The sequence below is a fragment of the Oncorhynchus gorbuscha genome, linkage group LG01 (genome assembly GCF_021184085.1).
Source record: "Oncorhynchus gorbuscha isolate QuinsamMale2020 ecotype Even-year linkage group LG01, OgorEven_v1.0, whole genome shotgun sequence".
Classification (NCBI taxonomy): Eukaryota; Metazoa; Chordata; class Actinopteri; order Salmoniformes; family Salmonidae; genus Oncorhynchus; species Oncorhynchus gorbuscha.
This window is the reverse complement of record NC_060173.1, coordinates 40,359,176-40,375,280: the sequence shown is the minus strand read 5'-3', so window position 1 is coordinate 40,375,280 and position 16,105 is coordinate 40,359,176. Positions and strand designations below refer to the sequence as shown.

At 44.7% G+C, this 16,105-nt stretch overlaps 1 protein-coding gene across 2 annotated transcripts in view; it reads right to left on the bottom strand.

Moving 5' to 3' along the window:
• Positions 1-16,105, bottom strand: part of cdh13 (cadherin 13, H-cadherin (heart)) — a 607,588-nt gene that overhangs the window by 328,935 nt on the left and 262,548 nt on the right. The window contains exons 5-6 of one of the 2 annotated variants that reach the window (XM_046352466.1): positions 14,974-14,979; positions 13,574-13,726 (exon numbers count right to left, since the gene is read on the bottom strand). In XM_046352466.1, the coding sequence (XP_046208422.1) occupies positions 13,574-13,726; positions 14,974-14,979 (159 nt within the window). The remainder of the gene's footprint in view (positions 1-13,573; positions 13,727-14,973; positions 14,980-16,105) is intronic. The other variant, XM_046352473.1, reaches the window with a different exon arrangement.

The window sequence follows — 16,105 nt, the reverse complement described above, 5'->3', positions numbered from 1 at the left end:
GCTCTAAGACCAGAAAGAGAGGAGACCTCCACACCCATTTGCCTTTAAGCTCTCTTTAGGGTAATGGAGATTTGAATCTACCTCTGGATATTTCATGTTTTATTTCCACACCATCCGTAAGCTATGAGGGGAGAAAGACATAAAGAATGCCTCTGGAGCTAAACCCCAAGCACCAGTGGGGCACTATAAAAAAAAAGGTGAATATTGTCCCAAATTTCTTCAGGAGTTGACCATCCATAACAAGACAGAGTAGTCCCAGTCTGCAGACTGCTGTGTCAGGTGCTTTTCCCTCATTCTAAGTGATCATGGGGACAGAGTGCTACTTTACTGTGTGTCCCTGGCTGCTTCAGGGCTGCAGGCCTCAGACACACATAAAGAGAGAGGGGGGAGGGAACGGCTGCTTCAGGGCTGCAGGCCTCAGACACACATAAAGAGAGAGGGGGGAGGGAACGGCTGCTTCAGGGCTGCAGGCCTCAGACACACATAAAGAGAGAGGGGGAGGGAATGGCAGGGCTTCAGGGCTGCAGGCCTCAGACACACATAAAGAGAGAGGGGGGAGGGAACGGCTGCTCAGGGCTTCAGGGCTGCAGGCCTCAGACACACATAAAGAGACATATGGGGGGGAGGGAACGGCTGCTTCAGGGCTGCAGGCCTCAGACACACATAAAGAGAGAGGGGGAGGGAATGACACATAAAGAGAGAGGGGGGAGGGAAAGAGCTGCTTCAGGGCTGCAGGCCTCAGACACACATAAAGAGAGAGGGGGGAGGGAATGGCTGCTTCAGGGCTGCAGGCCTCAGACACACATAAAGAGAGAGGGGGGAGGGAATGGCTGCTTCAGCACTTTGGGTTACAATTTGGAACATTTAACGGCTTTTGGGATCAGAACTATTATTCAGCGTAATTAGTAATGACCGGAACATAACTAGGAGGCAGAAATTACAAAATGAAACCCTGATAGTTTAGATTAGTTAGATAGTTTATAGGGCTATCAGCTGATCGATGATGTTGATGATTGATGATTGATGTAAATCTGCTAGTGAGAAAAGCTTGATTTAAAAAAAAACTGATTGTGATGTATTATCAATGCTCTTAAATTCTTGAATAACAACTTCATAATATAATATTCATCTTCTAACTCATGAAATACAGTATGGCTGGCTGGCTAGTGACTTGTGTGGATATTTAGTGTATAGTATATAGTGGTTAGCTAGAGTCTAGACAACCTGTGTTGCTGCTGCCCTGACTCATGTGCAACTCCTGACTGAAGTAAGGACGGAGTTGGGTCAGAGGGCCGTTGATGCAGCCGCTCCTCTCTGTCTTTCTGCATCTCTCTGCCGTGCGTATCAGCCAATTAGACCGAACAATTTGTATTATCAACTGGAAATCAAATAATATGCTGCTGTGGCACTGTTGATATGTAAACTACAGTATGTAGCTCGTAGCTACACACACTCGAGCAGTGATCATACCTTAATCCAGGCATGTCTGGACACCGGTACAGTGACCGTATCTTAATCCAGGCATGTCTGGACACCGGTACAGTGACCATATCTTAATCCAGGCATGTTTGGACACCGGTACAGTGACCGTATCTTAATCCAGGCATGTTTGGACACCGGTACAGTGACCGTATCTTAATCGAGGCATGTTTGGACACCGGTACAGTGACCGTATCTTAATCGAGGCATGTTTGGACACCGGTACAGTGACCGTATCTTAATCCAGGCATGTCTGGACACCGGTACAGTGACCATATCTTAATCGAGGCATGTTTGGACACCGGTACAGTGACCATATCTTAATCGAGGCATGTTTGGACATCGGTACAGTGACCATATCTTAATCCAGGCATGTTTGGACACCGGTACAGTGACCATATCTTAATCGAGGCATGTTTGGACATCGGTACAGTGACCATATCTTAATCCAGGCATGTTTGGACACCGGTACAGTGACCATATCTTAATCGAGGCATGTTTGGACACCGGTACAGTGACCATATCTTAATCCAGGCATGTTTGGACACCGGTACAGTGACCATATATTAATCCAGGCATGTTTGGACACCGGTACAGTGACCAAATCTTAATCCAGGCATGTTTGGACACCGGTACAGTGACCATATCTTAATCGAGGCATGTCTGGATACCGTTACAGTGACCATATCTTAATCGAGGCATGTCTGGATACCGGTACAGTGACCATATCTTAATCGAGGCATGTCTGGATACCGGTACAGTGACCATATCTTAATTGAGGCATGTTTGGACACCGGTACAGTGACCGTATCTTAATCCAGGCATGTTTGGACACCGGTACAGTGAAATGCCTTTCTTGCCAACTCAAAACCCAGCAATGCATTAATCAATAACAATGCATTACTATAAAAAAATACATAAAATACACAATAAAGCAAGGAAGTAAGTAAGTATACTCCATACAGCAAAACATGTAAAAGTCCGTTCCAATAACATATTGCTGGAGTGATGGAGGTAGATATGTATAGGGGTAAGATGACAGGGATACTAGAGTGATGGAGGTAGATGTGTATAGGGGTAAGATGACAGGGATACTAGAGTGATGGAGGTAGATGTGTATAGGGGTAAGATGACAGGGATACTAGAGTGATGGAGGTAGATGTGTATAGGGGTAAGATGACAGGGATACTAGAGTGATGGAGGTAGATGTGTATAGGGGTAAGATGACAGGGATACTAGAGTGATGGAGGTAGATGTGTATAGGGGTAAGATGACAGGGATACTAGAGTGATGGAGGTAGATGTGTATAGGGGTAAGATGACAGGGATACTAGAGTGATGGAGGTAGATATGTATAGGGGTAAGGTGACAGGGATACTAGAGTGATGGAGGTAGATATGTATAGGGGTAAGATGACAGGGATACTAGAGTGATGGAGGTAGATATGTATAGGGGTAAGGTGACAGGGATACTAGAGTGATGGAGGTAGATGTGTATAGGGGTAAGATGACAGGGATACTAGAGTGATGGAGGTAGATATGTATAGGGGTAAGATGACAGGGATACTAGAGTGATGGAGGTAGATATGTATAGGGGTAAGATGACAGGGATACTAGAGTGATGGAGGTAGATATGTATAGGGGTAAGGTGACAGGGATACTAGAGTGATGGAGGTAGATATGTATAGGGGTAAGATGACAGGGATACTAGAGTGATGGAGGTAGATATGTATAGGGGTAAGGTGACAGGGATACTAGAGTGATGGAGGTAGATGTGTATAGGGGTAAGATGACAGGGATACTAGAGTAATGGAGGTAGATGTGTATAGGGGTAAGGTGACAGGGATACTGGAATGATGGAGGTAGATGTGTATAGGGGTAAGGTGACAGGGATACTAGAGTGATGGAGGTAGATGTGTATAGGGGTAAGGTGACAGGGATACTAGAGTGATGGAGGTAGATGTGTATAGGGGTAAGATGACAGGGATACTAGAGTGATGGAGGTAGATATGTATAGGGGTAAGATGACAGGGATACTAGAGTGATGGAGGTAGATATGTATAGGGGTAAGGTGACAGGGATACTAGAGTGATGGAGGTAGATGTGTATAGGGGTAAGATGACAGGGATACTAGAGTGATGGAGGTAGATATGTATAGGGGTAAGGTGACAGGGATACTGGAATGATGGAGGTAGATGTGTATAGGGGTAAGGTGACAGGGATACTAGAATGATGGAGGTAGTAGGAGGTAGATATGTATAGGGGTAAGGTGACAGGGATACTAGAATGATGGAGGTAGATATGTATAGGGGTAAGGTGACAGGGATACTAGAATGATGGAGATAGATATGTATAGGGGTAAGGTGACAGGGATACTAGAATGATGGAGGTAGATATGTATAGGGGTAAGGTGACAGGGATACTAGAATGATGGAGGTAGATGTGTATAGGGGTAAGGTGACAGGGATACTAGAATGATGGAGGTAGATATGTATAGGGGTAAGGTGACAGGGATACTAGAATGATGGAGGTAGATATGTATAGGGGTAAGGTGACAGGGATACTAGAATGATGGAGGTAGATGTGTATAGGGGTAAGAGGACAGGGATACTAGAGTGATGGAGGTAGAGATGTATAGGGGTAAGGTGACAGGGATACTAGAGTGATGGAGGTAGATATGTATAGGGGTAAGGTGACAGGGATACTGGAGTTATATAGGTAGATATGTATAGGGGTAAGGTGACAGGGATACTGGAATGATGGAGGTAGATGTGTATAGGGGTAAGGTGACAGGGATACTAGAATGATGGAGGGATAGAGGGGTAAGGTGACAGGGTAGGTAGATATGAGGGGTGGACAGGTAGATGATGTAGATAGGGGTAAGGTGACAGGGATACTAGAATGATGGAGGTAGATATGTATAGGGGTAAGGTGACAGGGATACTGAGTGATAGAGGTATATATGTATAGGGGTAAGGTGACAGGGATACTGGAGTAATGGAGGTAGATGTGTATAGGGGTAAGGTGACAGGGATACTGGAATGATGGAGGTAGATGTGTATAGGGGTAAGGTGACAGGGATACTAGAATGATGGAGGTAGATATGTATAGGGGTAAGGTGACAGGGATACTAGAATGATGGAGGTAGATGTGTATAGGGGTAAGGTGACAGGGATACTGGAGTTATATAGGTAGATATGTATAGGGGTAAGGTGACAGGGATACTGGAATGATGGAGGTAGATGTGTATAGGGGTAAGGTGACAGGGATACTAGAATGATGGAGGTAGATGTGTATAGGGGTAAGGTGACAGGGATACTGAGTGATAGAGGTATATATGTATAGGGGTAAGGTGACAGGGATACTGGAGTAATGGAGGTAGATGTGTATAGGGGTAAGGTGACAGGGATACTAGAATGATGGAGGTAGATGTGTATAGGGGTAAGGTGACAGGGATACTAGAGTGATGGAGGTAGATATGTATAGGGGTAAGGTGACAGGGATACTAGAATGATGGAGGTAGATGTGTATAGGGGTAAGGTGACAGGGATACTAGAGTGATGGAGGTAGATATGTATAGGGGTAAGATGACAGGGATACTAGAGTGATGGAGGTAGAGATGTATAGGGGTAAGGTGACAGGGATACTAGAGTGATGGAGGTAGATATGTATAGGGGTAAGGTGACAGGGATACTAGAATGATGGAGGTAGATATGTATAGGGGTAAGACGACAGGGATACTAGAATGATGGAGGTAGATATGTATAGGGGTAAGGGGGCTAGTCAACAGTATAAAATCAAATCAAATTGTAATAGTCACATGCGCCAAATATATACAATATGAAATGCAACATGAAATGCCTACTTACAAGCTCTTAACCAACAATGCAGTTCAAGACCCCACAGCGTCCCCCCCCCCACCCCCTCCACACACACACACACTGAACTCAAGGCATGTTGTGGCTGTCTTAACACGTGAGTAACACTCAACAGGACAGAACACTCAACATGTCACCTGGCTAAATGAGTGTGTTATTTGCCACTCCACACTCTGCCTGCCCATCATCCTCCCACCAATCAGCACGCTGTATCCCTCACCTCCCGACCCCGAGCTCGTCACCATGGTGATGGTGGTGATGCTGAATAAATACGAAATAAACATATCAGGCGGTGATGCAACCAGTCAGGATGCTCTCGATGGTGTAGCTGTAGAACTTTTTGATGATCTGTGGACCAATGCCAAATATTTTCAGTCTCCTAAGGGGGAAAAGGTGTTGTCGGGCCCTCTTCACAACTGTCTTGGTGTGTTTGGACCATGATCATTTGTTGGTGAGGTGGACACCAAGGATCTTGATACTCTCGACCCACTCCACTTCAGTCCTGTCGATGTTAATGGAGGCATGTCCGGCCCTCCTTTTTCTATAGCCTACGATCAGCTCCTTTGTCTTGCTCACATTGAGAGAGATGTTGCTGTCCTGGCACCACACTGCCAATTCTCTGACCTCCTCCCTATAGGCTGGCTCATTGTTGTCTTGTCGGTGATCAGGCCTACCTCTGTGTCGTCAGCTAACTTAATGATGGTGTTGAAGTCGTGCTTGGCCACAGAGTCGTGGGTGAGCAGGAAGTACAGGAGGGGACTAAGCACATACCTCTGAGGGCCCCAGTGTTGAGAATCCGCGTGGCAGATGTGTTGTTACCTACCCTTACCACCTGGGGCGGCCCATCAGGAAGTCCAGGATCCAGTTGCAGAGGGAGGTGTTTAGTCCCAGGGTCCTTAGCGATGAGTGATGAGCTTTGAGGGCACTATGTTGTTGAACGCTGCGCTGTAGTCAATGAACAACATTCTCACATAGGTGTTCCTTTTGTCCAGGTGGGAAAGGGCAGTGTGGAGTGCAATAGAGACGGCATCATCTGTGGATCTGTTGGGGCAGTATGCAAATTGGAGTGGGTCTAGGGTTTCTGGGATGATGGTGTTGATGTGAGCCATGACCAGCCTTTCAAAGCACTTCATGGCTACCGACGTGAGTGCAGCTTGCATATTAGTGTGTGCGCAGGTGTGTGGAATCAGTACAAATGTATGTGCCTATTATGTGTGAGAGAACAAATGATGACGGAGTGAGTGCGTGTTGGAGTGACAGTTTGTGTGAGTGTGCAAAGAGGCAAACTATTGAAATAAAAGGTCAATAAAGATACAATAATATAATTAAGTCAGATAGTCTGTGTCGCTATGTTGTTAGCTATTTATCAGTCGTATTGCTTGGGGTGGGGGCGAACTTGACAATGTCACAGCAACTTGCGGGAGGTGGGTTCAGAGGAACAACAACAAAAACTGTGTGCAACAAACATGTGCCTGATGAGAGCCATAACTGATTCTACGTGCAACTGACATTGGACTTTCCACTTTAAAAGTTATATTCCGTTATCAGATGAAAATGGTTAACTCCCCTCACATCCCAGTGGGACAAAAGCATGTAAGCTTCGTACACACACACAGTTTGCACAACTTGTTCAAACTCAACTTGTTTTGTCTCTTGGTCTTCTTCCAGAGCCACAGACGTGGTGTAGAGCACACACTGTGTGTGTAATTAAGTAAGGAAGGGTATGAGTTACCCTGATGAGGCCATGGGAGGCCATGTGAGACCCCGGCAGAGAGAGAGAGCAAGACTGCACCACTGAACAGAGCAAAGCTGTGTGCCAACTGTCGAGGGCCTGAGGACCACAGAGGGGAGTGAGGCAGATCGATGGCGAACAAACAGCTGTTGGATACAGTGATTCCATTACTACCCTATAGTGGATCAAAACATTCCTTTTGGCAAATGTAAACAATATTGCCCCTCTGGTGGCTGAGCTTATGGTGACAGCAGGAGAGCAACACCACCACACCGAGAAAACCTCAACTAGCTGGAAGGGGAGGAGAAATCACTGCTACTGTGCTCCTGAACTATGTGGAGGAAATCATCAGACCCCAAGCTGCAGCACACTGTCAGATAAGTCATCAGGAAAATATGCAGTAATGTTCTGTAGCAGCAATAGTACAGAGAGCGGGAACAGTGTGGTGCCTTAACTCATACAAAGAGACAACAACAAACCTATATTATTCCTGATGGATTATTGAATTTCTCTCTTTCATTATCTGTCTCTTCTCTCACTCCTAATCTCTCTCTCTTTCTCTCTCACTCTCTTTTTCCATCTCTCTCTCTCTTCCTCGCTCTCTTTCCCTCTCTCTCTTACTCCATACACACATATATATGTATATACATGTATTGAGAGAATGGAGTATATATATATATATATATACATATCGCTCTCTTACTGTCTTTCTCTCCATCTCCATCTCACTCGGTTCTCTCCTGTGGCTCCTCCTCCTTGTCTCTCATCGCCCTGCTGTCAGTATCTATGAGGCTGTGTAGACTGCAGTAAACTGGGGGATGAGTTTGTGCTGCCATTGTGTCATTCTACAGCGGCGTCTGGGAGCATAGAGGAATAAGGTCTTATCTGAGAGCAGTAATTTGATCTGGCATCGGGAGCATGTCTCTGTCCCCTGCTCCCCATTCTCTCAGCTTTCATGTGCCAGTCAACCCAGCTGGAAGACTCTGTAAAAACCTTTTTTTGTCAGCCTTTTGGTAGTGAGAAGGAACAACTATTATGAGTTAACCTTCCTTTCAGATAACAGGGAATTGGTTAGCCTTGTTGCCAGGAAGGTATTTCACAGTGTGCTGACCATACATGCACAACAAGCAGACACACACTCACACTATCCTGTCCAACAACATCAATGCGCTGCCAAAGATTGTTTAGGTCAACAGAGGCCAGACTATCTATAAAAGAACAGAGCATTGACTGGTCAGATACACATACACACACTGACACACACACAGTCAAACATTCACCACGGATGTCCAGTCCTTTAAACTCTCCTCCAGCTCTCTCATACCTTCACACACCTCGACCAACGATAACAGCTCACTTATATCCTTATATCCAGGAGCTTCTGCTTGTTTTCATCTTCCCTAAATCCTCTTCTTCGACTTCTTCTGTGTCTTGTTTCTATGGAAATGGCTGCATCTCCAACTGTACAACTGTGAGTAATCATGAAATCCCTCTCAAGTCCTATACAGGAGTGAGTGACCTGCTCATGTGCTCTGTGCTGCACTGGGGATCAGACAGACTAAAAAAACACTCCAATGCATTTAGGAGCTCAGAGTCTCCAGGAGCAGAGGAAGAGACTACTGTCATCTGTCATCTACCCTGTGCCAGACTCCATCTGAGGGGGATGTAACAAGCCTGACATGGGTATGGGCATGGGGACAGGCTGCAGTCCAGCCCAATGATAATAGAGCCTTTAAAGGAGAACTACACTGCTCAAAAAAATAAAGGGAAAACTAGAATAACATATTCTAGATCTGAATGAATGAAATATTCTTATTAAATGCTTTTTTCTTTACATAGTTGAATGTGCTGACAACAAAATCACACAAAAATGATCAATGGAAATCAAATGTATCAACCCATGGAGGGTCTGGATTTGGAGTCACACTCAAAATTAAGGTGGAAAACCACACTACAGGCTGATCCAACTTTGATGTAATGTCCTTAAAACAAGTCAAAATGAGGCTCAGTACTGTGTGTGACCTCCATGTGCCTGTATGACCTCCCTACAATGCCTGGGCATGCTACTGATGAGGTGGCGGATGGTCTCCTGAGGCATCTCCTCCCAGACCTGGCCTAAAGCATCTGCCAACTCCTGGACAGTCTGTGGAGCAAAGTGGCGTTGGTGGATGGAGCGAGACATGATGTCCCAGATGTGCTCAATTGGATTCAGGTCTGGGGAACGGGCGGACCAGTCCATAGCATCAATGCCTTCCTCTTGCAGGAACTGCTGACACACTCCAGCCACATGAGGTCTAGTATTGTCTTGCATTAGGAGGAACCCAGGGCCAACCGCACCAGCATATGGTCTCACAAGGGGTCTGAGGATCTCATCTCGGTACCTAATGGCAGTCAGGCTACCTCTGGCGAGCACATGGAGGGCTGTGCGGCCCCCCAAAGAAATGCCACCCCACACCATGACTGACCCACCGCCAAACCGGTCATGCTGGAGGATGTTGCAGGCAGCAGAACGTGCTCCACGGCGTCTCCAAACTATCACGTCTGTCACATGTGCTCAGTGTGAACCTGCTTTCATCTGTGAAGAGCACAGGGCGCCAGTTTCAAATTTGCCAAATTTGGTGTTCTCTGGCAAATGAAAAACGTCCTGCACGGTGTTGGGCCGTAAGCACAACCCCCACCTGTGGATGTCGGGCCCTCATACCACCCTCATGGAGTCTGTTTCTGACCGTTTGAGCCTACACATGCACATTTGTGGCCTGCTGGAGGTCATTTTGCAGGGCTCTGGCAGTGGTCCTCCTGCTCCTCCTTGCACAAAGGCGGAGGTAGCGGTCCTGCTGCTGGGTTGTTGCCCTCCTACGGCCTCCTCCACGTCTCCTGATGTACTGGCCTGTCTCCTGGTAGCGCCTCCATGCTGTGGATACTACGCTGACAGACACAGCAAACCTTCTTGCCACAGCTCGCATTGATGTGCCATCCTGGATGAGCTGCACTACCTGAACCACTTGTGTGGGTTGTAGACTCCTTCTCATGCTACCACTAGTGTGAAAGCACCGCCAGCATTCAAAAGTGACCAAAACATCAGCCAGGAAGCATAGGAACTGAGAAGTGGTCTGTGGTCCCCACCTGCAGAACCACTGCTTTATTGGGGGTGTCTTGCTAATTGCCTATAATTTCCACCTGTTGTCTATTCCAGTTGAACAACAGCATGTGAAATTTATTGTCAATCAGTGTTGGTTCCTAAGTGGACAGTTTGATTTCACAGAAGTGTGATTGACTTGGAGTTACATTGTGTTGTTTATGTGTTCCCTTTATTGTTTTGAGCAGTGTAGAAATTAGAGATTTCTTGCATCGAATGAGAGGGAGAGAGATGGAGAAAGAGAGAGGAGAGGGAGGAGAGAGGATAGGAAGGAGAGTGTGTGAGAGATTGCTAGATATCAATTCCACGCTTGCTTAGACAGAAAGATGAATGTTCTGACACAGGAAGTATCACATGGACAAACTGTGTCGGTGTTTTAAACTTTTGTTTTCATTTGTTTTTGTTTACATGAGCCTGCGTTTATTTGTATGAGTGCATTCGATTGTGAATGAATAACATTCTAAATCTGTTCTTCACTTCTGTGTATGGTGGTAGCAACTGAACAGCAGTAAGTCAATGATTTGGGTAAGCAGCAGAAAACTGCAAATACAATTACTATAAGAGTGCAGAGGTTAAAAACTACGAATCATGGGAAGTTGCTGATCCCGTCTCCTCGTTGTCTGTGTTGTTCTTCTATACAGTATCTCCCTCCTCTCAACTCTGAATATTATCTGAGTGCTTCATAACAGCGGAAAGCTTGTGGTTCCTTCCTCACATTTCAGACCATTAACAATACAATGTGTCAGTCTAGAACAATCAACGGTCCTGTTTACAACAGAGATGAATAAATAACAACATCCTGTTAGAGAGAGAGAGAGAGAGAGAGAGAGAGAGAGAGAGAGAGAGAGAGAGAGAGAGAGAGAGAGAGAGAGAGAGAGAGAGAGAAAAAACAGAATGCTGTTGTGGGCTCTGTATAGAGGATGAATGATTGGCATGAGGTCATAGCCCAGTGAGAGAGAGAGAGAGAGAGAGAGAGAGAGAGAGAGAGAGAGAGAGAGAGAGAGAGAGAGAGAGAGAGAGAGAGAGAGAGAGAGAGAGAGAGAGAGAGAGAGAGGGAGAGAGAGTGTCTGTGATTGCTGCTGTGAGATGGGCTGAATTAGCAGCCATATAATTATCCCTGATGTGATGCTACTGGATTATCCGGAAATGCAGTTATTCTGCCCTGATATAACGAAATTAGGTGATGAGTGCTTCAACACTGAAGCCACTGTGTGTCTGTCCGTTTCTGTTTCTGTTTCTCTGTGTGTGTGTTTGTGTGTGTGTGTGTGTGTGTGTGTGTGTGTGTGTGTGTGTGTGTGTGTGTGTGTGTGTGTGTGTGTGTGTGTGTGTGTGTGTGTGTGTGCGTGCGTGCGTGCGTGCGTGCGTGCGTTACGGAAAAGTCAGGTGAAAGCCCCAAACTTTGCATCTGTGTGACTGATAGAGCAGTTAGCGTGGAGCTCCAGTAGCACAATGTGTTATGAGTGGGCCAGGCAGAGGCTCTAAAACATAGCAGCCCAGAGCCCAGGGGAGGCAATGGATTATCATAATGCTGCCGCTCCTGGGAATCAATCCATGACTCATTTCCACATTTCTGAATGAATTTGGGCAGTGCATTGGTAGCAGACCAAGAGGGAGAGAGAGTAATTGCATGCTATCCTTTTAGTAATGTTTTCTCTGGATCTAATGTGAATAACAGTGCAACATCCAGCAGCAAGCATGTAATGACAACAGACCATCTGGACGTAAGCAACTAAATACAAACAGCACCTTCCAATGAAAGAGTCAACACCTACACAAACTGTTAAACCACTGATATGTCATAACTTAAACCATCGAACACAGACAACTACACAACACCTCAGACACTCACGCAGGTGGACACAGTCATACTCCTTAATGGAAATCTACATTTAACTCAAGTGAAATGGCAGTGGTTTAAAAACTTACCTCGTTAAATAAAGGTTCAATAAAATCAATTAAACAAAAAAAAGATGTGTGCATACTTGCCAGTGGGGACTGAGATTGGAGGCTGTGTGTGCGTGTGTGTGTGTGTGTGTGTGTGTGTGTGTGTGTGTGTGTGTGTGTGTGTGCGTGCGTGCGTGCGTGCGTGTGTGTGCGTGTGCGTGTGCGTGTGCGTGTGCGCGTGCGTGTGCGTGCGTGTGCGTGTGTGTATTCAGACCATTTGCTATGAGTCTCGAAATTGAGATGTTTCTACAACTTGATTGGAGTCCACCTCTGGTAAATTCAATTGATTGGACATGATTTGGAAAGGCACACACCTTTATATATAAGGTTCCACAGTTGCCAGTGCATGTCAGAGCAAAAACCAATCCATGAGGTCGAAGGAATTGTCCGTAGAGCTCCGAGACAGGATTGTGCCGAGGCACAGAACTGGGGAAGGGTACCAAAAAATGTTTGCAGCATTGAATGTCCCCAAGAACACAGTGGCCTCCATCATTCTTAAATCCCCAAACACAGGTGTGCCAAGCTTGTAGCGTCATACCCAAGAAGACTCAAGGCTGTAATCGCTGACAAAGATGCTTCAACAAACTATTGAGTAAAAGGTCTGAATACTTATGTAAATGTGATATTTCAGTTTTTTATTTTTAATAAATGGTGCTTTGTCATTAGGGGGTATTGTGTGTAGACGTACGAGCGGGATTTTTTTTTTTTAAAGTAAAGGGGTCTGAATACTTTCCGAATGCACTGTATGTGCTTGCGTGTTGTGTGTGGCTGGGGAGAACTCAGGAAAGAGATGTAAATGTCAAGTGCTTGGCTGTGTCTCTGGTTTAATCCCACCTGGGCCTGCTGTCTCCCTCTGCCCCTCTCTCAGACGCCTGCTCCTTCCTTCTACTTCACCACCAATCAAACACCCCAGACACTTATGTTCAGCCACACACTCCATTGACAGTCATTAAAAAAGCAAAGTCTCATCTACGAACATGCACTCAACTAACTAGACTTGTGTCTATCACTGCAAGTGGGATACAATCAATTGTGTGTGACTTGAAGAAAGAATCACTCTCTTTTGCAAGGAAATGCTTTAGTCAGGAAGACACCCCAGAGGCATTTGAATAAGCTAGATTCCCGCAGTCTTCTTATGACTCTTTTATCACAAACCTTCAACTTGTGACTGATAGCATCAAGTCACCCATGAGAGAATTCGAGTCCATTTTCTCTCAGACAGATTCTGCCAGATATATTCACAGCCTATATCTGGAATCTAAGTCTGTAGTTGAAACCCAAACACCTCTACTTTCTCTCTAATGTTACGTTTGACACATATTTTGTTGTACATGAATGAACAAAAGCATCAGGAGATGGAATCAAAATGTCTGTCTTTCTTTCGGCTGTGTGAGGTATGTACTCACCGCGTAGGAGCTGATGGCCTCTCTGTCCAGCTCTTGACTGACGGACACCTCTCCGGTCACCCTGTTGATGGTGAACACACCCTTGGGGTCCTGGTCAGCACCGGACCCAGTCATATGGAAGATGTGGTCATTCTCCATGCCTGGCGACATCACCTGGAGTCACACAAAACAACAAGCCGTCATTAGCAATGTACCACTGAAAATATGGATGATGTATTCCTTACATACTGTATGTATTCAAATAATGCAAAATCCTCCAAGCAAATGTAACACCAAAACACGACTGCTTTCAGTTAAGTGTGTGTATCAGCAGAACAATTCAGATGAAAACATGGTTTGGCCAGATGTGTAATCAGATGTGTAACCAGATGTGTAACCAGATGTGTGACCGGATGTGTAATCTGATGTGTAATCTGATGTGTAATCAGATGTGTAATCAGATGTGTAACCAGATGTGTAATCGGATGTGTAACCGGATGTGTAATCGGATGTGTAATCGGATGTGTAACCGGATGTGTAACCGGATGTGTAATCTGATGTGTAATCAGATGTGTAATCAGATGTGTAATCCGATGTGTAACCAGATCTGTAATCAGATGTGTAACCGGATGTGTAACCAGATGTGTAATCAGATGTGTAACCGGATGTGTAACCAGATGTGTAAGCAGATGTGTAAGCAGATGTGTAATCAGATTTGTAATTGGATGTGTAACTGGATGTGTAATCAGATGTGTAATCAGATGTGTAATAGGATGTGTAACCAGATGTGTAATCGGATGTGTAATAGGATGTGTAACCAGATGTGTAATCAGATGTGTAATCAGATGTGTAACCGGATGTGTAACCGGATGTGTAACCAGATGTGTAATCTGATGTGTAACCAGATGTGTAATCTGATGTGTAACCAGATGTGTAATCAGATGTGTAACCAGATGTGTAATCTGATGTGTAACCAGATGTGTAATCAGATGTGTAATCAGATGTGTAACTGGATGTGTAACCGGATGTGTAACCAGATGTGTAAGCAGATGTGTAATAGGATGTGTAACCAGATGTGTAATCGGATGTGTAACCAGATGTGTAATCTGATGTGTAACCAGATGTGTAATCAGATGTGTAACCAGATGTGTAATCTGATGTGTAACCAGATGTGTAATCAGATGTGTAACCAGATGTGTAATCTGATGTGTAACCAGATGTGTAATCAGATGTGTAATCAGATGTGTAACTGGATGTGTAACCGGATGTGTAACCAGATGTGTAAGCAGATGTGTAATAGGATGTGTAACCAGATGTGTAATCGGATGTGTAATCGGATGTGTAACCAGATGTGTAATCTGATGTGTAACCAGATGTGTAATCTGATGTGTAACCAGATGTGTAATCAGATGTGTACTCACAATAAGCTAGCAAATGCAGCAACATCCACAGGTCCCAGCAGAAGGAGGAAGGTTAAAGGCAAAAGAGATCAGAGGATGTTAGATTCACACTGCACTGCACACTCACATGCCCATGCAAGGCTGTACATGTCAAACCCAGACTGGTTTGACATGTAAAACCAGTGCTTACAGACCATTCCTAGATCTGTCTGTGCTGTATAACCAACTCATATCAAACACCATAGGTGTTGGCAAGATGCTACAAACAGATCTGGAACCAGGCCACAATGTCTATGATACTGTATGCAGGGGTGAAAGTAGAATTCATTCAACCTCTCACAACATATTTCCATCCTCCAAACAGTGGTGAATGGAAGAGACATCTGTTACACAAAACACCAAAAAGTGTAAAGGCATTTGGTGATTGTATTTAGGCCAGAATTTTTGCGTCCACTGCCTTGGTTAAATGTCTGTTTTCATCTCACCACATCTAATTTTGGAGCATTGGCTACAACACACATTTTTCATGCCTCTGACTCTGCGGTAATATTAAAAAGTGGTGTAACAGCCAACAGTTTTCTTAACATTTTGTTATAATTATCGTGATAGGCTCATGTTTTACTGATACAGCGTACCCCCACTATTTACAGTCTTTTGCCGGGACGCCATACTGGACCTCCTTACTTTCACCCCAGACTATATGAGGATATACACTATATTTTTGAAAAAATGTATGTCCTTCAAACCTAACCTTTTACTGCAGTAGGCTAAATCAGGGTCACACAGAGTGAGTATTGGTAGTCTTGAACAAATCTACTGTGAAACAAAAGCATCCACCTCATACACATGGTTATGGGCTTACAAAACAGAAGACACCTGTACCATGTCAGATACAGAGTTGAAATGTATTACATTTTGAGTTTGTATCCCGATATTACACTTTATATACATGACAGAAGACTGAATTATAACAAAACTGTTTCAAATTGAAACACCAGATTTTCTGTGTGTTTAAAAAAAAGTGTATTAATTATGAAATGATGAAAAATACGAGTAACATTCCATCCATGAAGCCACTAGAAAGTACATTTGTCATTTGACTGCAGTAAATGGCTACAGAAAAGTTATGGGTAGGTCATTTGTTAGTTTCAAA